At 49.1% G+C, this 25,213-nt stretch overlaps 1 protein-coding gene across 1 annotated transcript in view; it reads right to left on the reverse strand.

Annotated features, from left to right (window-relative positions):
- Positions 1 to 692: 692 nt before the first annotated feature.
- Positions 693 to 25,213, reverse strand: part of FAM229A (family with sequence similarity 229 member A) — a 30,333-nt gene continuing 5,812 nt past the window's right edge. The window contains exon 2 of the mRNA XM_086958646.1: positions 693 to 1,513. Coding sequence (XP_086814772.1) covers positions 1,411 to 1,513 — 103 coding nt within the window. The 3' untranslated portion in view covers positions 693 to 1,410. The remainder of the gene's footprint in view (positions 1,514 to 25,213) is intronic.

A 25,213-nucleotide genomic window follows, 5' to 3' on the forward strand; every position in this document is an offset into this window, starting at 1 on the left:
TCAATGCAGGAGTAATGACATAGTGCTTCAACCTTCTAAACGAGTAGGAGGGGCTATAGAGACTGCATCTGAAGGTTCTAAACAACATACAACACAACGTCCATTCCATTCTTTTACTGTGCTGAGGTAAAAAAATACATTTCCACCACCCAGCCTGTGCCATCACAGTGTCTGATTTGCTTTTATTTCCGACATGTCTGACCATCAAAAGACAAGCACTGGCAAAGTTAATAGGTCCGGCATTGGCAAATTGCACTCATGCTACGTTTTTTTATTGCAAGCATCTACCATAAACATGAAAAGAAAACATATTGTCACCAAGGTCTGGTGGTGGGTCTATAGTTTGCAATTAAAATGTAATTACAACGAAATAATAATCATCACATATACGTTTAATAGAATGCTTTGCATGCATGCATGCTAGCAGGCAGATGTACTTACTAGTATAGAAACCTTTTTTAGTTCTGATCCACATACTGGGAAATATGATTCTTATTTGTACAAAGAACATGTATTATTGGCTTTGAAATGATGAAACTTGAGGTTATAGTTTGAGTCACTTTCCGCATCTCCCTGGGTTAATTGCAGCTCTAGTAGGGGCTTCACTGAGAGATAATTAGAGAAAGGGAATGAAGGAGGTTTAAAGAAAGAGATCAAAGAGGGAGACAAGAGAGAGGAGGTAAGGAGGAGGGAGAATGGAAGGATGGAAAGAGAAAGGTACAGTGAACAGAGGAAGGGAGTTTGTCTGGTTTGAGCATTTTTGCCATGGCTGCTTTTGGTTCCCCCAGTCTGTCCCACACCTTCATTTCCAAACACTATAGGCCTTGTGATGCAAAATTCCACACACCCAGTGCTTCCCCTGATTCTCACTTAGGATCCTGGGATGCAAGATTCTCACATCCAACCAGCTCCTGCTGTTCACACTTCGGGATTTATGAGCTATTGTGTCCCTGATTCCATCTCCATCGTTCTCTACTGACGTTGGCCCCAGGGTTGCAGGATTCTTACATCCATCCAGCTCCTGCTGCTCAAACGCCGGGCTTCTATGAGCCATGGCGTCCATGATTCCACTTCTCCATTCTCCTGCTCATGTGGTGCCCTGCACAGCTGGCAGGTTTCTCTCGCCCATCCAATATTGGGCCTCTCGGATCCACGGCATCCCTGGTTCCTGCTACATTCAGTTCGGGCACCTTGGGTAGAGGCCTGCTGGCGCCTCCCTGTCACCACCACGTCTTTCCCCCGTGTTGCTCATAGACGAAAAGACAGATACTTACAGGCTGGGGTAAAAAAGATTTTACTGTGTGCCTTTATTAGAATGTACATTGTTTGGTCTCTGGTGGCGATGCACGGCTTGGGGGGGCCCTGGCCCCAGCGGCACCCTTCTGGAACCCAGAGCTCAGCCCGCCCGCCTCAGGTGGCTCCCGCCCTGGGACGTCCTCCCATGGCCATGTAGACGTCGATGGGAACATGGAGCAGTGTCAGGCAGTGACACCCCGGGCATCTCCTCAAAGGCCTGCAAGAGAGAAGGGTTCATACATGTGTCACAGGGTACAAAAGGGGAGGCGGTGGAGGGGTCAAGGTAGAGAGGAAAATGGAGACAGAGAATGTGGCAGAAGTGGACCAGGCCACGGGTCGGTTGTAGGGAATGTGTGAGGAAGGCATGGGTTTCAGTGACTATCTGTGGATGGATAGTTTATGTATTCTACTCAGCCTTGAGATATCTCCTTCAATTTGATAGAGACTTCTAGCCGCAGATTTCTCACCTTAGAATAATACACAGGTGTCAGGTGTGATCCAGAAACTTTTCAAGCAGTACCTCTGCTTGCTGGTAGGGGGTGTTGTTCGGCTCCGTGTCGGCGGTGTCATTCGTGCTAAGCGCACAGACGTCTGTTCTTTTCTTTTCACGATAGTCAGCACAGATCCAGAGACATCTACAGTTAGTCAATTTTTGGCTGGGTTACTTTGACATTTCGTCTTGCTTCTTTTCGAGACTCTCTCCTAGTATGGTAGGATGTCCCCTAAAAAACTGGTGGGGTTTAAGCTGTGTGCTTCCTGTCACAGACACATTTCTGTGACAGACCCCCATCTGGTTTGCCTTGGGTGCTTGGTGCAGGACCACGACTCCAAGACTTATAAGGACTGCCGTGCCAGGAACACTAAGCGCTGCTTGAAGTTCCTAGTCGCCTGGCGCTGGTTGCATCCTTGATGCTCTAGGCCTTTGTCTCAAAGAAATTCCCAGGCCTGTGTGCAAAGTCATTCCAGGTGCTCATCATTGCTCTTGAAATCATCAGGTAAGTCCCACAAAATCCAAGACATCAAAGTACTCACTGCACCGGTCCAAATCTTCAGACGAGGCAAGGGAACCACATCACTCTAGACCCCGCACCCACGAACAGCCTGCATCTGGGTCCGCCCCTTCCTGAGCTTCCTGAAGCCGGAGTGACCCCCGCCCAAGTTCAAAAATCTTTTGAGGCCTTGCACCTTATATTTGGTTTGCCGGCCCCTCTGGAGCACCTTTGGTCTCCATGGATTCAGTTGGTGCCCCCACTGGTTTTTCACCTGCGGGTCCGCCCTCGGTGCCAGTTGGACCCCTTGGATCCAGTCAGTTCTGGATCTGGAACAACGCTGATCCTGAGACCACAACCTTCCCCAGAACCCATTCTGTTCTAGTAACAATGTTACTGCCAGCGCTAACGCCCCATGGCAGTACCGACCCCATAATCATACCCGACTTCAATATGAAGCAGATTGGCATTGCCAAACTTCGACTCGGGCACCGGCTAGAGCTCTAACTTCTGCATCAGAAACAGTGCCTGGAGAGGAGTATGATTGGGGATTGTGGTTACACCAACCCTCTTGATGAGGCTGACTACAAGTGGTATGAACTACTGGCAGATACCAGTGGTCTTAACACCTACCCAGGCACTGACCTGGCCTCTCCTCCTAGTATGGCTGCAGAGGAAGGGGTTTCATTTGCTATGGTGGTGAAATGGGCAGCTGAGGTCTTAGACCTTATGCTGCCCTCGGTGGCAGTACAGACTAATGTCTTCTCAGATGTCCCTCATCTGGGAATCAGAACCTATCCTAGTACATGCCTGCCTTTGGGATACATTTGTCACTTGGTGTTCTATCAGAAATGTTGATCCCTTTCTGCCCTTTTGTCTAAAGTTCTGTAATTTATTCTCTTGTTAGCCAGCACAGCTTTGAATTGGGCACTGCTAAAGGGTATATTTCAGCCATATTGGCATTATTGATGTTGTCGGACCAGCCCTCCCTGTTCAAGTCATCTGTTGTGACTTGATTTCTAAAAGGGCTACAACACATGTTCCCTCCAATATCCTTCATCATGCCCCATTGGAACTTGAATCTTGTTCTGATGTTCTTTCTGTGCTCGCCCTTCGAGCCTATGCACGCCTCCCACGTCTGCTGACCATTAAATTTGTGTTCCTAGTGCCCATTACATTGGCCAGGAGGATTACTGACCTACAGGCACTCTCTCTGCACCCCCCTTGCACAACTTTTTCTCCAAATATACTGGTTCTGAGAACACGTGCAAGTTTCCTACCAAAAGTGGTGACACCCTTTCAGGTAAGCCAGACCATCACACTGCTGTTCTTCTCTACTCCGCATCACCCTTCAAATGAGGAGATACTCCACCACTTGGACCCAAAAAGAGAATTATAGTTCTACATTGATTGTACCAGATTACGCATTGGATGATCAACTCTTCATTGAGTTTGTTGGAGCAAAGAAAAGAAGGGCAGTGCAGAAAAGGGGCCATTTTTCAAGATGGATGGTGCTCCGCATTAAATTCTACTACACACTGGCCAAAAAGCAACCCCCTGCGGGTTTGCATGCTCATTCTACCAGAGCCAAAGCTGCAACCACTGTGTTAATTCAAGGAGTCCTTGTCCTGGATATCTGACAGGCTGTCTCGTGGGCTTCTCTGTACATGTTTACTAAGCACTAATGCCTGGACAGTCAGGTCTGTTGTGACGAGCACTTTCCCCGTTTGGTGCTCCATGACTTTCTGGTATATATTTGTGTGTAGAAGCATCTCCAGAGAGGCATTGCTTGGGTATCTATTAAAAGGTAAGGAATCTGTGGCTAGAAGTCTCTATCAGATGAATAAGTTACTTACTTTCAATAACACCTTATCTGGTAAAGAGACTATTTAGCCACAGTTTACTTACCAAGTTTACTTACCAATCCTCAATCCTCCCCACTCGTTATAGGGTAACCCTTAAGCGGTGTTTGCACATTGGTACATTGGCCTTTGTGGCTCTGCTCTTCTGGTGTGGAAAGGTCACAAAAAGTAACTGATGTCAGCGCACTGGGGTAGCTCCTTTATAAGCACTGCACACGTCACTTCCAGGCGCAGACAACACTGACCCAGAGCCAAACGACGCCACCTACCAGTGTGCAAAGGTACCGCTCGAAAAGTTTCTGTATCCAATTTGACACCTGCGGATTATTTCTAAGGTAAGGAATCTGTGGCTAGAGTCTCTACCAGGTATAGCGTTACCGATGTTTTGCTTGTTTCTCTCCTAGGAAAAAGGAAGTGAAATGCCATTCTTGAAGAAAGGTTACTTGCTCAGAAGCACAACAAGGCTCTCTCATTTAGAAAACGTGAGAAGCCGTTGATTCCTGCACATTTGCAATGATTATTCTATTGGCAGAAAACTGATAATAAACTTTACTCACAGCAAATAGTTAGGTAAACTTCACACCTCCAAATGCGGATAACACCCAGGAAAAACATGCAGGAAAAATATTTCCCCATTTAAGGCTACATTTATAGTAACATCTCGATGACCGGTTGAGGTATTGAAATCATTGGAATATGCCCCCTTTTCCTGCATTGGATCTTTCTTGGATTTATTGCTTTAATTTAGCATTTTTACCATATTAATCATCTTATTTTTAATGCAAATATTAACATCAGCAGTATTGCTGCACACATTATGAACCTTTTTATGCAGCTTTTCTCCCTAATCCGATTGGCTTTGCCTAGGCCCTTTTTTGGCATAGTCCATAAACAACGCCCCCGCTGGATCTGCGCTCCCTTTGTAAAGATTTCCTACAAATTCACATCGCGGATGATTGATTGACTGGCTGACGTAGAACACAGTCATCCATAACCAAGATGGGTCTCTAGGAACTGATGACCAATCACTGCAACCAGAATCAATGTGCCTTGTGCAGACAATGGACGCCTCTCCAGTTGGTATCTGCGCTCCTGCATACATTGTCTGCAAGACCCTTCGAGATGAATGCAGCTTCAATGGAGAACCTGTGCAGGCGTTTCGACGCTTTTATATACCTTTCAATGCAGGAGTAATGACGTAGTGCTTCAACCTTCTAAACGAGTATGAGGGGCTATAGAGACTGCCTCTGAAGGTTCTAAACAACATACAACACAACGTCCATTCTTTTACTGTTCTGAGGTAAGGAATACATTTGCTACCACCAGCCTGTGGTATCACAGTGCCCGATTCACAGAACTAACTTAAGACAAAATCCTAAACTTACTACCACTTTGGTATTCACAGAAGGCACTTAGGAGTCCTAAAGTTAGGACTCCTAATTTTACTACTCCTAAACTGAGAAAAATCCTAACTTTAAGACTTTCGGTATTCACAGAAGGCATTTAGGAGTCCTAAAGTTAGGACTCCTAACTTCTGTGAATACCGAAATGAATAGGGGCCAGATGTATTTTCGTCCGTTACCGACCGGTTTGCAAGATTTGGCATGTAGGGGGCAATATTTTACCGAATCGGTAAAATTACCGACTCAGTAATTTTACCAATTCGGTAAAATAAAAAATCGGTAAATTTACCGATTTGAAGCCACCCATATGTAGGTGGGACTCTTCAGAGTCCCAGGAGCCTTTACGAATCGGTATTTTACCATCAAAACCAATTTGATGGTAAAATACCGATTCCGGTGTGCATGCACATGTGTGCATGCACACCTATGTCATGTGACAGGCAGACCTGCCCTTAGGGCAGGTATGCCTGCCACATGGCACCTGTGCCTGTTTTGGGGGTGCCAGAGGGTGTCAAAGTGACACCCCCTGCACCCTTGTGAATTCTTTAATTACCGATTCGGTAAATACCGAATCGGTAATGCCTAATCATTCCTATGGGCTTCAAAGCCCATAGGAATGAATGGACATTACCGATTCGGTATTTACCGAATCGGTAATTAAAGAAGTGTTAAGGATTCGGTAACGAATCCAGATGTTGGGACCTACATACCATTTACCGATTTTGAAATACCGAATCGGTACAATTCGGTATTTTAAAATCGGTAAATGTTTTTTACCTACATCTGGCCCTAAGTGCCTTCTGTGAATACCAAAATGGTAGTAAGTGTAGGATTTTGTCTTAAGTTAGTTCTGTGAATCGGGCCCACAGTGTCTGATTTGGTTTTATTTTCGACATGTCTTATCCATCAGCAGTCAAGCACTGGCAAAGTCAATAGGTCTGGCATTGCAAAGTGCACTGATGCTTCATTTTTTTTATTGCAAGCATGAGCCATAAAAATGAAAAGAAAACATATTATCACCGAAGCGTGGTGGTTCTATAGTTTGCAATTAAAATGTAATTAAAACTGAATAATAATCATTACATATACGTTTAATAGAATGCTACGCATGCATGCTAGCAGGCAGATGTACTTACAAGTATAGAAGCCTTTTTTCGTTTTTATCCACCTACTAGGAAATATGAATCTTATTTGCACAAATAAAATGTATTATTGGCTTTGAAATGATTAAACCTGAAGTTATAGTTTAAACAAACAAGGATAACTAAGAATATTAAAAAGGATAAAAAATGGAAGAATGGTGGAACACATTAGTACGGTACTGGCTCATTCAGCACAACACTGAAGCACATTTCTCTTTAGGTGGATCTGAAAATGTAATCAGGAAAAATGCCATCATTCGCAATGCAAGAAAGCCCGGTGTCTAAAGTGGGCTGACTCATTGCCCCATTCTGTATGCTGTGGTGGGAAGAAGGAAAATGTGACTGACAGATGATCCGAATATTGGATGAAGAGGGCAAAGCCTCTCTATGTCGCTATATATTTCGATGTGTGCATATTTTGGATTATATGAGGCTCGCGAAACAGCTAATGCTGTCTCTAAAAAAGCAATCACCAAAAGAGCACTGTTCAGCATGACCCAATAAGAAAATTCACACAACCACAGACATCAATTACCATGAAATGGGGAAAGGAAGTAAAGTCAAGCCAACTTCCCGCTTCACTTTTCGCTTTAAAAGAAGTAGCACACCCAAGGTTTAGGAACATGGAGTAGTTTTGTGCAAAAAAGCTTAGTTCACTTCTTCAAGTTTTAACACAGAAGATTATTCAAAAATCATTTCTATGCCTTTTGATGGTTTGGGTAGCAGGCAGACAGATTTCTGAAGAGCAAACATACACATACATCACAGCCAGCCCTTCAGGCTCTCTCTCACTACCAACATTCCTGTCTCCACATTTAGGGCCAAAAGGAGATTCTGATCTTCCAGGGGCCCATTCAACCCTATCAATTCTTGCCATTGACCACGCACTCCTAATCAACTTCAAGGGAGCAATCAGCCTTTTATTTGTGTCCTATAGCCAAAAGAGGGGCATCATAAACAAGAAAATCCCTGGGAGCGGCAGAAATCGTCCTACACACTATCCCTACTTTCTCTTTAACAAAGGCACCTAGGTCATGGAAAGGGCATGAAGAACCAGTTACTTACCTTTGGTACTGCTCTTTCTTGTGGATGCGCTACCTAACCGCATATGTCTCAACTTGTGAAAAAACTTGTGCTCCAGATTGGATCTGGATAGTTCTCAAGCACATGCTTCCTTGCGCTGCTGTGTGGTGTTTGGACTCTGTGGCAGCCTTGCACCATTTCTGGAAGTGACAGCATGGAAATGCATACAGGCGCAACACCTGTTCGCTGGCCTCAGTTTTCTTTGACCTCGTCAGCGCTCTCAGATGCAGATCAATTGTGACAGATTAGAGATGACAGTGGGCCAAATCTAACTTTAGACATTTTTACCAGCTACGGGAGTCTACTTTGCAGAACGGGGAGGAGGTAGAGGAATTTTCCATTAGATAGAGTATCCCCCAGAAAGAGCATTACCAAAAATAAGTAACTTGTTGTTTTGATGGATGCTTCTAACTGCAGATTTGGCACCCTATAAATAGATACCCAAGTGGTACCTCCCAAAGGTCGACGGTCTGAAGAGTGGGCTCACACAAAGATGTACTGTAGGACCCAACAGTTAACACAGCCCTTTTTGCTGTCCTGTCTCACTCATATATCTGCTTGGCAGATGTCCAGTCTTGGGAAACCCCTTGCCAATCCTGTTGAGGCAGCCTTGCCTACGGTATACTGAGCCCACAGGCCCTCAGGAGGACTCTTTCTTGGCCAGATCATAGCTTGTCTTTATGCTCTGGATGATCCACCTGGACAGGATTCCTCTCTTCACAGTCTTCCCCTTCTTAGGACTGGCAAACACCACAAAAAGCTGATCATCAACGCATTATTCTCTGCCACACTTAATGTAGAAACTGAGAGCTCTTTATGGGTCTAGCCAATGAAGCCTCTGTTCATCCTTAGAGGAATGTAGAGGAGAGAAAAAGGTGGGTAGTGAAATGTACTGAACATGTGTAAGGGCGATACTACTTTCGCTAGAAATGAAGCACAAATACTAAGCAGCAATTTGTGAGGGAAGAAGGTGGTGTATGGAGGATGCTCTGAGAGTCTCTGCAGTTCATTGATGCAGCAGGCAATGAGAAACGGGAAACGTCCTTTAGGACGAAGCCCCAATCACAACGTGCCCTCACAGCGCCGTCATTAGAATGAACACGTCTTTAGCACGCAATCGTTCTGCATACAAGTTGACTTGCTTTAAGGGGGAAGCATTGGTGGAGTGGTGTTGGGATTAAAGTTCAATACCTTCAATGCTGTTGCGCAGACTGGAGTTGGAATAGTAAATTAAACTATTCCAAAATCCAGCACCCCCCTCATTATAACGACTTGCATGCAGAACGAATGCGTACTAAAGACGAGTTCATTCCAATGACGGTGTTCAGAAGGCATGCATGCTAAACGCATGCGGCAATACCGCCATACATTCTTTAGAAACACTGGTGTGATGGTGAGCAGTTGCAGATAGCGGCTATGAATGGGCTCGAACGGCATGTATAAGGAATTGGATTATTAACGGTGGGAGTAGGTACCTGCCTCAAGTAATAATCACAATCCTTGTCAGGACGAACACTTAAAGTCCTGACACCGATCTCCGAAGACCACGCCTGCAACCTCAGCATCATCCTAGACAGTCAACTCACCATGAAGCGAAAGGTCAAGACTGTGTCCTCTTCCTGCTTCCACACCCTCTGCATGCTCCCTAAGATCTTCCATTGGATCCCCATCACCACCAGGAAAACAGTCACCCAAGCCCTTGTCTCCAGTTGACTTGACTACGGAAACACACTCTATGCCGGAACCACCAAACAGCTCCTCAGACGTCTCCAGACCATTCAGAACACTGCAGCTAGACTTATCATCAACCTCCCCAAACAGGCAGGCACAATCCTCACCTCAGAATCCTCCACTGGCTCGCCGTCCAGAAGAGATGCCATTTTGAGCTGATGACTCCCACTATTTTAATCAAGGACGTCAGCCACGCCAATAAAGCCCATTGTGGACTGACCCACCTTTTTTAACTCACCACTTTCCCACGACTACACTTTCACTTGCCCTCTTACTCGCATGCACCATATGGCTGGAACAAAAGATCTCCGATAAAGAGCCCCTTCACGGGTGCCCGTCAGACATTGCAGCGCCAGTCTGATGAGGAGCAGAACCCATATGATGAAGCATGACATCTAGCTTGCTAGGTGTGTGAGGGTTTTAGTTCCAATAAGGGAATTCTCCTCCCTTTTTCCTCTTCTTCTACGCTCTCTACACACACTTCTCCTCTTCACTCGCCTTGGGGAACTTTGTACCCTTCTTGTGTTACTTGCCATTTTGTTTCCCTCCTTTGAAGTGTGTTATATGTAAAGCCAGTAGACCTGTCATACTGGCTTTGACACTGTAATGTCAATAAGAGGACCCCCTGTGATTGTAGCCTGTCTGGCTGAGATGACAAAAGAGGGGTCCTGCCCAAGCGTCAGCTAACATTTGTCATGACCTGATGGAGGAGTCCTCTTTCAAATGCACTCTAAGTGTAATCTAAAAAGCCCCAGCAAACCTGTCAAGTAGGATGTTACATTCAAACAGAATTTGACACTTTGATGAGTAAAAGGATCCTCACAGCCCCACCCTGCCTAGCAGTCGATTCTGGCCATTCAGGTCAGCCTATGGTTTGCTCCTTTAAGGCCTTTTACACCTATCCAAATACCAATGACTGTCTGGCAGAATTGCGGAACAAAATGCAGGTTAGCCTTCAGCAAATTCGGGGCAGCAAAAAGGTAACTTTCTAAAAGTTACTTTACTGTCATATTTTGTCAAAATCTGACTTTAACATTGTATTGAATTTTTTATAAATATTAAAATATTTGTTTCATTATTTTTCAAGTTAGCCCCATTTCTGAGATGCAACACTAGCATTTAATATTGTATTTCAGTATTTCTATGCCACAGCTAACCTTGCTACAATAAAAATAGCTTTTAGGGCCTTTTCCCAGTAAGGGCATGTGTAACATGTAATGTTTACATATCCTACTTTTACATACCATGTGCCCTGCCTTACAGGCAATAAGGCCTACTTATGGGTGACATAAATATTTGAAAGGCAGGTATGGACCTGTTAAAGGGGTTATTTTGACAGGGCAAATTTTCATTTTACGCGGTACAGCCAGGCTATAGAGAGTAGGCCTGCAGTTAAGTTTAAACTCTCAATGTAGTGAATGGCACAATGGGTGCGGCAGTACACAAGTGACATTTAACTTACAGGACCTGGGCTTACTTTGCACCATATAATAAGGGCTTCTAGGTAGTTAAATATGCCAATTAAGACTGCCCCAATTGATCTTGTTGTTGTTGAAAGGAGGAGCACAGGAACTTTTTCACTGGCTTGCAGGGATAAAGTGCATGGAATTCTACAGGTAGCAAAAACATAGGGTCCAGCAAAAGGTGAAAAATCTGAGGTGGCCACGCTGAAAGGCTGATTTTCTACAGCATGCATACCATAAACCTAAGGACCAAGTTTATATGAATGAATGAACAGGTATTCATCAATTACAAAAGATGCTTCAAAGAGTGTCCTGGCTCTACATCTAGAGGGAGAGAAAGCATGCCTGAACAAAGATACAAGTCATATGTTTGTCCTTAAATACAGATTCTAGGAGAAGCTACGACAGCAAGCAAGATGGCCGCTTAGTCTCCCGGCTCCGCCGACCTCCGTCTTTCGCTTGAAGATCCTGTCATCTATCCTGATATTCCGCCCCATATCCGTGTCTATGAACTGATCTGCAGTCCAATGGAGCAATCCCGAGACTTTTCCGACATTATGGAGTGGAGTAATGTCGAGGTTTGGCTCGAGGCCTAACCCAGTCTGGAAGCCGGGGTCTCGATTGCTGGTCCAGCCGGGTCCTAGTTGAACAACAGCTGACTGGTGAGGGCGGCAGGGTCCGGTCCATGGAACTTTCGACATCTTTTGAACTGCTTTGCTGCCGATCTGCTGCCTGGTCTCGTATCGAAGGTGAGGAGACGAGTGACGCCCGAGGCGGTGTGGCGGCGGTCCCTGACCCGGAGGCCTAGCGTTCGTATCGCCGGCGCCTTTGGGTTGGGGACTTGGCGCGCACAAACGCATGTTGACGATCTGTCCCTCACGGTTCATCCCTGCTCCGCCTAATCTTCCCCCGGGGAGAGCGGCTCTCCGAGGGGATCACTATGCCTGATGTTATGCGAGACCCGGCGGAGCGGGCTGAGTGCGGCCCGTCATTGCGGATAGTGCTGGCAGCACTCAAGGCACTTCAGGTTACTATGGAGGCCCTGGTCTGTAAACTGATGTCGGCAGCAGATGGAATTAGGCGATTGGGACCGGACCCTGATTCGTCGCTCGGGACTCGGCGGTCAGCTCTACTCCCGATAGACACCCCAGCGGTGCATTCAGACCCGGTGCATGGAGCTGGGCCTGCCCCTACAGAAATGGAACTGATTGAACATGCTGAGATCTGTGTATCGACTATATGGTCGGAATCCTTGGTTTCGCTACCAGTGGAACATTTAACTGCTGTTCCCACTCTGGAAACTTTTGGTCGAGACTGTGAACTACGTTGGATTGTGTCGCATCCCCTTCCCAGCTGGTTCATCAAGATGGCGGAGTGGACGGTGTCTGGCCTTGGAGTCTGGGAGGGGCATCGTTGGAACCGGCCATGTACTTTGGGGTTTGCCTTCCTTTCTCCATCTAGCAGACTATATTTCGGCAACTTCTATGTATATTTTGACAATTTGTGGATGGGGCTCTACTTACCAGAGGGAGTCAGTAAGTTTGATCGACGCGGGCAAGGCTGAGACTGTTGTTCTGGGTTTCCTATTGTGGTTCAATCTGTAACGGGATTTGCTTTATTAGGTTAACGGAGACTGGGCGGGGTTTATAGTTTCCTCCGGTGTAATCTTCTATTGTGTTCTGCTCGATTGCGTCAGCTTTGTGGGGGATTCTTTGTTAAGGCGGTGGGGGGAGACCGGGAATGTGTACGATAATGCCCTCCTCCATTTCTACTTTTAGTGTAGGGGTTTAGTTCTTCTTTTATATCTCTTTGTTCTTCCTATATTTCGGGTTTCAGTTATTAGGGGCGACAGGCACGCTGCTAGGGGGGTAGGGCGTAGTCATCTGCAGGGGTGCAGGGTGGGGGGTTGGGGAGGGGATTTTTTGTTTTGTTTTTATTGTTTCTATGGCCTTTTTGTTCTCTTTCGTATCTTTCCTTTTGCCGTTTCTTGCGTTTATTCCTTTTTCGGGTCAGCGTAGTGGGTCCACTCTTGTGTCTATTATCGATTTGTCCTTATCTGTGCCTATACTTCTTACAGTATATCAGTATCAATGGGCGGGCGCTTAACTGGTGCGAACTGTGATTGTATGCTTGTTTATCCTGAATTGTATGCCTGTTCTAAATGAGATCGTTCTAACTGTGGATATCCTACTATTTTGCCCGCCCTTTATGCGACTCTGTGATATTGTATGGCACCTGATCCTTTCATTTTTCATATCATAAAATGGAGCCTTTAGAATCCTGTCATTTGCTTGGTATGCTCAATAGCCAGTTTCAACCGCATTTGTGGTACCTTCGCTTCCCGGGCTGCCGAGTCGTGTCCTAACTGACTTGCTGTGATGAAACTGATTAGCGGCCGGCCCTGGTGGTTGTAGGCCCATATTTGTAACTGTTTGAAGTAACAATAAAGGTTTTCCATAACAAATTAAAAAAAAATACAGATTCTAACACCTCTAGATTAAGCTCAGGGAGAAATCTAGCCCAGGCAGAGGGGGTGGGGGGGGGGGGGGGGAGAGGGAGGGAGAACAGAAAGGAAAAAGCGCAACAGCCTTTCCTAGAAAGCCTAATCCATGGACCCTCCACCATGGCCAGCTCAGAGGGGCATAGCTGTCTCGAGGGATAACAGACGTGTACTCTGGTTTCAAGATATTGAGGGCCTGCATGGCATTGAGATCTATGGGTCAAGACAAGTGCCTTAAACAGAATCTGCATCTTGATAGGTGTCATTGAGGCATATTAAATATGTCAGTGAGGCATAATGAAAAACGTCAGTAGGAACACCTAAGTCAGTCCTTTGAGAAATCTCATTACAACTGATGGCTTGAATACCCAAAGATGACCAGGAAGATGTAAAAAGGTCAACAAGACATCAAAACTCTACTTCCCACTGAAAAGCCATTCTAGGACATATTTAGGACGAACAATAACAAAACATCAGATAGCTTGATCTGTAGAGGATCACTGTGATGGTCCCCACACCAGGCCACAAATTTCAACCAAACAGCCAAACAAACAGATTTTATATACGGGCATCTAGCGGCAAGAATCACATCCACTACTTCAGCAGGTAAAGCGAACCTGCTCAGTTGTCGAAGTTCAATCTCCACTCATAGATTCAGGTGAATTTCTCAATAGTCAGGTTCTACAGATCCAGGTCCCACACTTTCCTTGCCCAATCTGGAGTTACCAAGATGATCCGAATGTTGTTTAGTCCTGACCGTCATCAGAACTTAGGCAGGAGAGGTAACGGCGGAAAGGAATACCGGAGCCCTACGTCCCACTGCCAAAGGAATGTGTCCCCTGTTATTTTCTTGGTGGAAATTCTACCATGCAGTACTTGTGACACTGCATGTTCTGGGTGGTGGTGAAAAGATCCAGTCAGGCATGCTCCACTGGTCGAAGGTGCCCTGAGCCACCCCAGATGAAGACACCATTTATGGTATGCCAGCGGACCCCGCTTAGCTCATCCGTCCTCATATTGAGAAATTCTGACAAATTATTGGCCACTAGGGATATCCCTGATGATCCAGCCATGTCCAAAGCCACAGTACCTCCTGGCAAATGTTCAAGACCCCTCGCTTTGCCTAAATGCCCAGAAAGTTGATGTGGAGCTTTCTCTCCACTCAGGACCAGAGCCCCCTGATTTCTACTCCTCCCAGATGACAGTCTTAACCCAGAGACAATGCATCTGTACTACTGTGAGCTTTAGATGGGGCAGGGAGAACCCTGTTGCACCCCAGGTTCATGTGCACCTGCCACCTCTGAAGGTTCCAGGGAATTCATTCACAACACAGATGCTGTCCAACAGTCAAGCCCGCTGTTGCATCCACTTAAAGCTGAGGTTCCACTAAAAGGTCAGCATGAGCCAATGGACACTAAATTCCATAAATATGTATGAGGCCAGGAGTTCAAGCAGTCTCAAAACGGTCAGTTCCAAGAGGCCTCAGAAGCGTAAATGCCAGAGCCCTGTATTTAGCTGAAACATCTGTATCATATCCTGAATGTCTCGGACTCGCTGCAGTGGTGGGAAGGCCCTGAACATCACCATGTACAGGATGGTCCATGTGAAGGGAATCTTCTTTGCAAGCATCTAATGGAATTTCAGCTCAATGATGGAAAACCCGAAGGATGAAAGAAGGGTGATAGTCATCTGAACACTGTGTGTGACTGACAGTGGTAAGCCTGCCTTCAGCAGTCACCAACCTACCTTCCAGCCTATAATAATAAGCCAAGACTACTGCCATCATTTTCGTAAACACGCAAAGTGCAGAGGTAAGGCAGAAGGATAGAAAGGCAAACTGGAAATGCCCGAAGCCCACTATAAACCAAGAGTAGTGTCTGTAGGACGGCAGGACAGTCACATGAAAGTACCTGTGGGTTCAAACATACCATCCAATAGACTGGATTCAGAGCAGAAAGAACATGCGCTCGAGTTAGCATCTTGAATTTGTTCTTCCCAAAGAAGGAGTTCAGGGAAAAAGTTTGAAAATCAGCCTGAGCCCTCCATCTTCCTTGGGCACCAAAGACTAGCATGAGCAACACTCTTCACCTTTTTTCACCACTAGAACCCTACGGCCCCTTTGTTCAAAGGCAATTTAACTTCCTGCAGAAGGATAGTGTCAGGACCCACTGAATATTGATTGTATAATAGATGGGATATGTGGGGGTGGAGGAGTGTGAAAGGCAGGACATAACATCTCCGAACAATTTCTAGCACACATTGGTCTGACGTTATAGCTCTCCAAACCGGTAGGAAAAATTAAATTCTGCCAGCTGAGGAATGTCCCTTAGAGGGGAAATCAAAGTGACTTGATGAATTTTGTGGCAGGTGATGAGTAAGAGAAAGAATGTTTGCCATTGTGGTGTCCACATCCTCTGCCACCACCATGTCCTCTTGGGCTGCGAAAGTTTTAGGATGGCTACTGCACAGGTTGTGAGGGATCCCTTTGGTAGTAAGTTAGGCCCCTAAGCTTCCTCTGAATTCAATGTACTATTGGTTAAACTGGCAGCTGATGAGGATAAGCCTAAGGATGGCTGTAACTTGGCCATCTTTAAAATCCTGTAGCACGGATTCAGCCTTTTCTCCAAAAACGCTGTAACCATCAAAAGGTATGTCCATGAGAGACGCCTATATGTCACCTGAAAAACCTGTGCCATGCATCCATGCATGATTCCTGAACATAACACTGGCATACTTGCCACAACCTGCTCAATCCGTTATATTATGGCTTGCCCTAATAACATATTTTGCAGCGACTTGATCATCCTAAATTGGATAGACACACATGTTTTTGAATCAGTCAGAGGCGGCCAGTAAGATCTCGCTGGCCATGTCCCAAAGGGCATGTGTGAGTCTGCCCAAGAGACAGACAGAGTTCAGGGACCTAAGGGCCAAGCTTGCAAAGAGAACACTCTTTTTTCAAAGGAATCAATGTACTTTCACTCACTATATGGAGGTGCAGAAGGAAACGCCCTAGGGTTTAACCTTACTTTTGGAAACTTGGACAACTCAGCTCTCAGCGGTTGGGTGCTGAAAAGCAGGATCTCCAAGGGCTGGTCTGTGCCACCTACTTATTCGATGACTAACTTGGGAACCAAACCTAGCTTTGTCCAAGATGCATCAGCATGTCTATTAAGACTTCAATAAATGTATGGAAAAGGTGGTTTTATAAAAATCCATGTGTTCTGTCTAGAAGCCTTAGCAGTAAATAAATGAGATCTAATGGGCTCTTCTGACAATGATTACTCCTTTGGTGAGGTATTAAATCCCTCTCTTCCCAGTAACAACAGATCTGGCCCAGCTGGCAGTAAGAATGGAAGGAATAACCACTGGCTACTATCTTTGAATGTGAAGAGGGGAGTGGACATGGATGCTATCGTAAGGGTTAGGCTGAGGCCTCTTCACCTGCTTACACTAGAAAGGATTACTCTGGGGAGACCTGTGAAACGGGACCATTCCCAGTCATCGTCCCTGTGCTCATAGTTTAGTGGACCCTTTTTCCAGAACCAATATGGGAAGTTTCGACCTGGGTGGATCCTAATTTTAATAAGGTACCCCAGGCGGAGTTTAGGAGCTCCTGGACAGGAATGTCTCCATCCTGAGAGAACCCTGGTCAGGGTACACTGGAAAAGTTAGTAGGAATTAAAACTGGAATTGATGAATGGGGGGTAGGCTTAGCTGCAAAAATTATTTGTGGATTGGGTTACACTGTCTCATCAATCACTAGCTAGTGTGCATTATAGAACTGGCTCCCTGTTACCAGCCCTCAGAACATAATAGGACCAAGTAAAGAAACAGAAGATCTGTGTGGACTTGCCTGGTGGAAGAAGTGAGGTGATATCTACCCTCTACTTACAAGCAGGGATTGGAAATGCTTTTCAAGGGTCTGTAGGCTTGCCCCCACCTCGCATCAAGGGCAGAAAAGACTGAGAAAGGGCTCCCCTTGCATGGAAGAACCAGTTGGGCAGCTGTGACTGGGCTGACGTAGACCCTGCCGGACCCATTGCAGACCTGGCCCCGAGGAATCGCCCCTCGGAGGCTGTGACCTCTAGGAGTTAACCTGAGGAGTTCTCCCAGCACCTGCAGAAAATTGGAAGTTAATCATTTTTTAACCCCCAGAGGACTGTGGTAATATGCGGAGATTAGACAGGAGGAAAGATGGACAACTGGTGGGCAAGATTTCCAGGTTCATCTCACTTGAGGATTTTACCATAAAAAAGCTTTCAGCAGTACCAAGCAGAGGAGGCGAGCCTGGTGTAAAGTTTAGCGAGCAGCCCGCCCTCTGCCAGGGGTGCATAGGTAATAGGCTACGCTGCCCTGCAAACAACCATCTCTACCTCCCCGGTGAAAATGTCTATGTCTTCAGTGACGTTGGATGCATGCTGAACATCTACTTGTTCCATTTGGCCACTCTGCAATTTGTTGTTGTTGTACACACACAAATTAGCAAAGCAGGAGTTTGTTTCTGTAAAACTAAAAATAATGAACCTAAGAGTTTTTTTCCCAGGGTGTGGAGGGGGCATTTTTTTAATGTGTTTCTCTTTGGGTCTTTCAGGCTTTTCCTGGTGGTCCTGAAAAGAAACAAAAGTGCACCAGACAGCCCATAGGGCAGATGGTCTAAAGTACTTATACCGGAATCAGTCAGGCCACTGGTGTAAGGTGTCCATCAGCAGAACCAGCAGGGGTTCCGAAAAACATGACAGTCCTCTAACTTGGAGCTTTTGGCACCAAAACTGAAGGCTTTGTCAGAAATCCAAACTGGACGTACCCGACTTTGAGGGACCCTCACCAACTGAGGCCCTTCTGAAGAAGTCTGATTACAGAAAAATGTCTAAGTGCCGAGGTGAAACCTTTGACATCTGCAATTAGGTTCACTCGATCACAAATCTGACAACTTCTTTTTAAAACATGTTTTATTAAGATTGTACACAATGTGCAGGTCTCTGTTCCCCAGAGATAACTGCAGGACAGTTAAGCTTCCAAAAATATATAGAACAATCCAATTTTCTACTGAGCTGATCAGTCAACAAATACAGAGGCAAATGTAAACATTACCCCCCAAACCAACCACCACCCAAACTCCCCCCTCCCCCAGCCCCCCCTACCCTCCCCCATCCCCCTTTCGCACGGTCATCAACCTTCGTCTCCACTTTGGCACGCAAACTCTGAACCCAATGCATACTCTGATTATTAGCATCTCATCCCACACCCACCAGAGGGTCCTGATCCTCCGGCGGCTCGAGCCACAGACCCCTATAATCTGCCCACCTTTTCCTAATTTTGAAGTGTTTCCGTGGGCAGCCTCTAGCAACAAATATCGGCCTCTCCAACCCCACGCAGAAATCGAGCCCCCTCTTCCAAGCCACCACCGTGGGTGCTCGCGTATCTTTCCAAGCTCTGGCACATCCCTCTTGGTCAGGGTGAGGCCCAACAGAAGCAAATGTCTCTTATAAATATTGATTCCTACCCCCTCCAAGACATGAAGGAGACCTAGCTGTGGTGTACGGGGGAGTTCCAATCCAAGCACTTCAGTCAGACAGTCCCACACCCCTTTCCAAAATCTAGTCAGCGCAAAACAGCTCCATACTGTATGCAGGAACGTCACAACTGCCAGCCCACATCGTAGACAGTCCGGGGACAGTATCAGGCCCGCCCGCCATAAGTGTTGTCTGGTAAAATAGACCCTATGGAGGTACTTGAACTGTATAAGCCATATGCGCATCGAGATGGCGGCACCCCGGGGCCCGGCCAACGCCTCTCTTCAATCCTCCTCCTCCAAGGCACCCACATCTGCCTCCCAGGACTCCCGCAGTTTCTGTAGTGAAGTGGAACAGTGCGTAACTAATGATTGATATATAAGGGATATCTTTTTGGGCCCCAGGTCTCCCATAAATACCTTGGCCTCCAGGGGGCTAAACTCAGGGAGGGATTCCAACCCCGCCAGAGACAGGGAGAGAGCGTGGCGGAATTGAAGGTATTTGAAAAATTGAGTGCGGGGCATACCAAACTCCCGGCTGAGCTCCTGGAAGGACTTAAGGGTCACGCCCGACAGCACATCCCCCAGTGTGGAGATTCCGATGCTGTCCCACCCTCCAAATCCTTGAAACGCGGCTAGGCCAGGAAGTCGACCATTGCGCCAGAGGGGAGTTTCACCTGTCAAAGTATGCCACCAGCCCATACGCTGCAGGGCTTGCCTCCAGATCTGAAACACCAGTTGTGTGCCGGGTGGCAGCGTCTTTCGTATCTGCACCGCATAGAGGATAGTGTGGAGCGAGTTGGCACCCATTAGGAGGCGCTCCAAAGCGTCTCTCCTATCCCCATACCACCAATCACTTAGAACGAGCAGATGGGATGCCTGGTAGTAGGAGAGGATGCCAGAGTTCGCTAAACCACCACAATAAGTGGGGAGGAAGCACGTGCGCACTGCGACCCGTACTGCGCCCCCTGTCCATAGGAACTGCCCGAGCGCCGCGTTGACCTGCCTAAACCACTGGGAGGGTATCGGGTAAGGGTGATATCTGACAACTTTTGAAAAATGTTCACTATGTGAGGCTTTGAAGAGGTGGGGCTTTGTGCTGCTGAGCACCATTTGAGGCACTATCGCCGCCTCCGTCCCACACCTATAAACAATAAATCTTTTACGGCCACTGTCTATGTCACTGGTGGCTCCTATTCTAAGGCGGATGAGTGCCGCCCCCCTGCCATGAAGCAGGAAAATAAAGGGATAAAAAATGATAATAACGTAATGTTATTATCATTTTATCTTGTCCTCATGCTGCTGCAGCTTTGCTTGAGGGGCGGGGCAGGGTGGGGCTGCAGAGCAGGGAAGGAGTGATAGAACCCGTCTAAGTGCGCAATGACTGTTTGTTCGGCCCGCTTGTGCCGCCCAAAACAGTCATGCTCACTTTCCCTGTTCTCCATGCAGGCTTTCATTACAGCCTGCATGGAGAACATGCCCCCCCCCTACAGCCCCTGGCTGAGCCCGTGTCACGGCACACAGACCAAACACAATGCTGCATTGCAGCGTTATGATTGGTATGGGGAGCCTGGCTGTGACCGAGTCCGAGATGGAGCTGAGCTCAATGACGCAGGACCCGGCGGCTGATAAGTGTATTTTTTATTTTTATTTTACATTGTCCCCTCCCCGAAGTCAGCCTCACCACCCACGAGCCGTGCCGGCCGCCACTGGTCACTGGTTGGTTTCATACCCTTGAATGGACATCGCCTGTGAAGTCTCCGATCAGCTCAAAATCTGCTCTCTGCATGAAACTTCTAGCCAACTGTGTGAACAACGTGTTGTATTGGCTACTCACCAGGTGACCGTGTGAAGGGAGACAATATCGTGTGACAGTGGTGGAGCCTGAAGGTCTGTGACCACCCGCTCCATCCCGCCTAGGTCCCCATCCGCCACAGCCATTGACTGATATTAACGCTATGTGCTTTTGTTTCAAAACTTTTTTAAAGCATGCCTCTAGCTCCCTTTTTACTAGCCTTCTTTATAAATATTATTTTGTTGTATTAAGTAGGGTGACCAACCGTCTGTAAATTTCACGGACCGTCCGTCATTTTAGTATGATGTCCACAAGGCGTCCGTAATTTGGGGATCCAAAATTACGGACGCCTTACAGACATCATACTAAAATCGAAATGGGAAATCTCAGTAAGGAATGCTGTTTCCCATGCGAGAGGCTCCGTAAGTTTATGCCGGGCCCCGGGGGAAGCACAGTCGCAGACTAGTCTTCCCCCGGGGTGATTCGCGCAGGATAGGCCAGGTAGGGGAAGGGGAGGAGTTAGGGGGTGGGTATCTAGGCGCAGGGGAGGAAGGGAACTTTCTCTTCCTGCGCCTGGCACCATCGGGAGGGTTCAAGAAAGGGAGGTTAGTTAGTGCGAGTTATTTCTGCAGTTTAGCGTAGTTTTGGGTCTTTTGGTCAGTTAGTTAGGCATTGGGGGCTGTTTTCACGGCAGCCAGCTCAATTCCTACGCCGGAAGCGTGACACTTGGCAGGATGTCGGGCGTCTCTGCAGAAGAGGTGCGGGAGGCCTTGTTGATTCTTGCGCGGGCCGGGCGGGAGGAGCTCATTCAGCCGGGAGTTTTAGACCAGGCGTGGGTGGGGGCCACCAGGGGCACACGCGCTGCCTCGGCTGGGGTGAAGGCTGCGGTCGTGGCCTGTCAGGAGGACGAACCTGACGCGCGTGGGAATGGCGGCGAGCGGAGGGGGGGCAGAGCGCCCAGGGACCCGGCGAGGGGCGGGAAGCGTAGGAGCCTACCCCTGCGGGCCTTCCCCCCGCTCGAGATTTTGCCTGGGGCCTCTGGGGCTGCTGTGGAGGCCGCGCCTCCCACGCCCCAGCTCGCAGGGCCTGAGCATGGGTCGGCCGGTGCTGAGCAGGGTGAGGAGCAGGTAGACAGCCTCTCTGGGCGGGCTTTTGTGTCGGAGGGGGCCTCGGGTGGCCCTGGGGTCCCAGAGTTAGTAGGGCAGGCTGACCCTTCCTTCCTGGGGATTGACTTGACTGGGGACGCTGGGAGGGGGGACGTGGGGCAGGATGTTGAGGCCCCCATCGACCTGTCCACCAGCTCCAGGGCTGGCACCCCTGCCCCGGCGAGGCAGGCGGGGGGGACGGGGGGGGCCGGGGGGCGCCACCCGCCCTGGTCTCTGCAGGTGGGGGGCCTATTTGGGTCCCTGGCTTTCCACAGGTGGGTTTCTTCCCCCCGGGGGCTGAATTCTTCGGCTACTGCCCGCCCCCGCCCCAGCAGATTTGGGGCGCCACTTCCTGGGAGGACAGGGCCACAGGAGAGAGGATCCTGGAAAAGATCCAGGAGGTCAGGTGGGCCGAGCAGACTAGGGCCAGAGTGGGTGCCGTGTGGGGCCATGAGATAGAGGGACCGCCCACCCCGACTTCTGAGGAGGAAAGGGAAGCTGAGCTGGAGGATGAACTGAGGAGAGTCAGGGCCAGGAAGTCAGTGCAGGTCCACCCCCCCCCAGAGGGTCATGGCAGGAGTGGGGACGGCTGGGATGGCTTTGAGGCCCGATGGTGCTGGGGCCCACTCAGGCTGGAGCGACCTGAGGGGCGGGAGGGGATCCAAGCCGGCGTCTGTCGGCAGAGCCCGGGGGTGCCTGGCGGGGCGCAAGACGGCTCCGAGACGCAGGACAGAAGCAGTAGGGCAGTCTGCGGCGGCTGTCCCTCCACCGAGGGCTCGGGCTCCTGCCACACGTGTGGAGGCAGGCATGCGTGTGCGTGGGGGTGTGCAGAAGGGTGTGAAGAGAGCTGTGAAGGAGGTGGAGAGTGTGCGGGCGGATCTGGAACCGGTGCTTGAGCTGGATTATGGTGCGGAGAGTGATGAGCTGGAGGACGGGGAGGTGCGGGATGACTTGGAAGGCGTAGGGGGCGCTGCGGACAACAGCGACCTTGGTGTTTTGCAGGCCCCGGCGGTGACGAGGACGAAGGCCAGGACGGCAGCGGTCCAGGTGTCGGTGCCCAGAGGACGGCCCAGGGAACAGAACGAGACTCTCACAGGTGAGGGAGCCTGGTGGGCGGCCTGGGATGACGGTCCCCGGGGTGGGGAGGGGCGTAAGAGGACTTGCAGGTCGGTGGGAGTTGGCGATGGTTCGGTGAGGGAGAGGGAGAGGCCAACGGGCGGTCCACCTGCGGATGGTGAGAAGGTGGACGGTAAGTCAGTGACTTTGGGGGTGCAGACGGACAAAGGTGAGGGGAAAGAGAAGAAGGGGCTGAAAGTGCCTAAAAAACTGCCATATATGGGGCTGGCTATGCCGTTGGGTTCGCATCTGTCAGAGAAACTCAAGGACCGGATTTGGAAGCATGAATTTGTGGATGTCTTTAAGTTACTACACAGAGAAGTGCAGGCGAAGGAGAGGTCCAAGGAGGAGGATTTGGAGCTGACGAGGCGCCCCAGGGTGCCGGTGACTATGGAGAACTGGACGTCAGCGTTCCTTATTTATGCCAGTGTTTACTGCCAGAGGTATTTGGACAGGGCGATAGCGCTTTTCAAATACATGGACATCATTCGTAAGGCCCAGATGCAGTTTGGGGGTTTTGCCTGGCTGAGCTACGATGAGGAGTTTAGGGCCAGGGTCAGCGCGGATCCCGAAAAGTGTTGGGGGGAGGTTGATCAGGAACTGTGGGTGCAGTGGATGGCGTCTACGCATTCCACTGCGTCCACGCACACGTTCAGTGGGCTGCCGGTCTTGTACCGGTCTTTTCCGCCATGTCCCGCCCAAGGCGGGGCGGGGGGTGGAACAGTGCCCAACTCCATCGTCTCGGGCAGCAGTCCAAGCCAGGGGGGTATTCCACGGGGGCCTGTTGGAGCTACAACAAGGGGTATTGTTGCCGGTATCCCTGTAAGTTCAAGCACGAGTGCTCAAAATGCGGGGGAAAGCATGCCCTTACTCAGTGCCTCACCCTCACCACGCCCTCAAAGCAGTGGCGGAATGCGAGGGGGCGGGGCCACCCTGGACCAAAGGGTGCCTACACCGGTTAGGGTGGAGGCGATGGCCCCGTGGCTCTCGTGCTACCCGGACCAGGAGGCGGCGGCGCGTCTTTTTTGGGGTTTCATGGAGGGCTTTCGAGTGGGCTATCAGGGTCCCAGGGAGCGCCGTTGGGCCGATAACTTGAGATCTGCGACAGAATTGCTGAGTGTAGTGGCTGCTAAGTTGAGAAAGGAGGTTGAGGAAGGAAGGGTGGCTGGCCCGTTTACTGACTGGCCTTTGGAGGATTTGATCGTCTCTCCGTTGGGGGTGGTACCGAAGAAGGAGGAAGGGGAGTTCAGGATGAAACACCATCTATCCTGGCCGGAGGGCCAGTCGGTCAACGACTTTATTGCAGAGGAGGATTCTAGAGTGCTCTACGCGTCGGTGGACGATCGATCCGTCTGGTGAGGGTGTGTGGGAGTAGGGCTGAATTGGCGAAATACGACATCAAGTCAGGCTTCCGTTTACTGCCTATTCACCCGGCGGATTTCTCACTCTTGGGCATGCAGTTTGGGGGGGGGCCATCTACGTGGACAAGGTTTTGCCCATGGGGTGCGCCATCTCCTGTGCTCTTTTTGAGCTCTTCAGCACTTTCCTGCAGTGGGTCATGGTGCGAGTCAGTGGGTGCCGTGAGGTCAATCACTACTTGGATGATTTCCTCTTCCTGGGGAGGGCTGGTTCCGGGGATTTCGGCAGGGCCCTGTCGCGGTTCCAGGAGATGGCCCTCCAGTTTGGGGTGCCTCTGGCGCCGGAGAAGACGGCTGGTCCCAGCTGTTGCCTCACGTTCCTGGGGATCGAACTGGACTCGGTGCAGTGGATGGCACGCCTCCCTGCGGCCAAAGGGACGGAGATACTGGCTTGTCTGGCCTGGGCGGTCGGGGAGAAGCGGATTCCTTTGCGAGCGGTTCAGAAACTTCTGGGTTTCCTTAACTTTGCATGTAGGGTAGTGCGCGCAGGGCGGACGTTCTGCAGGCGGCTCGGCATGGCCATGTCGGGGGCAGTGTTTCCACATGTCAGAGTCAGGATTTCCATGGGAGTGAGGGCAGATTTGAGGACCTGGGTTACATTCTTGCAGGACTTCAATGGTGTGTCCCTGGATTTTGATGAGGAGAGGGCGGTCTGGCAATGCCAAATTTACTCTGATGCAGCTGGATCAGCGGGGTTGGGTGTTTTCTGGGACGGAAGGTGGTGCGTGGAGAGCTGGCCGGCTCTGTGGCTCAAG

This window comes from Lissotriton vulgaris, chromosome 2_1, assembly GCF_964263255.1.
Source record: "Lissotriton vulgaris chromosome 2_1, aLisVul1.2, whole genome shotgun sequence".
Classification (NCBI taxonomy): Eukaryota; Metazoa; Chordata; class Amphibia; order Caudata; family Salamandridae; genus Lissotriton; species Lissotriton vulgaris.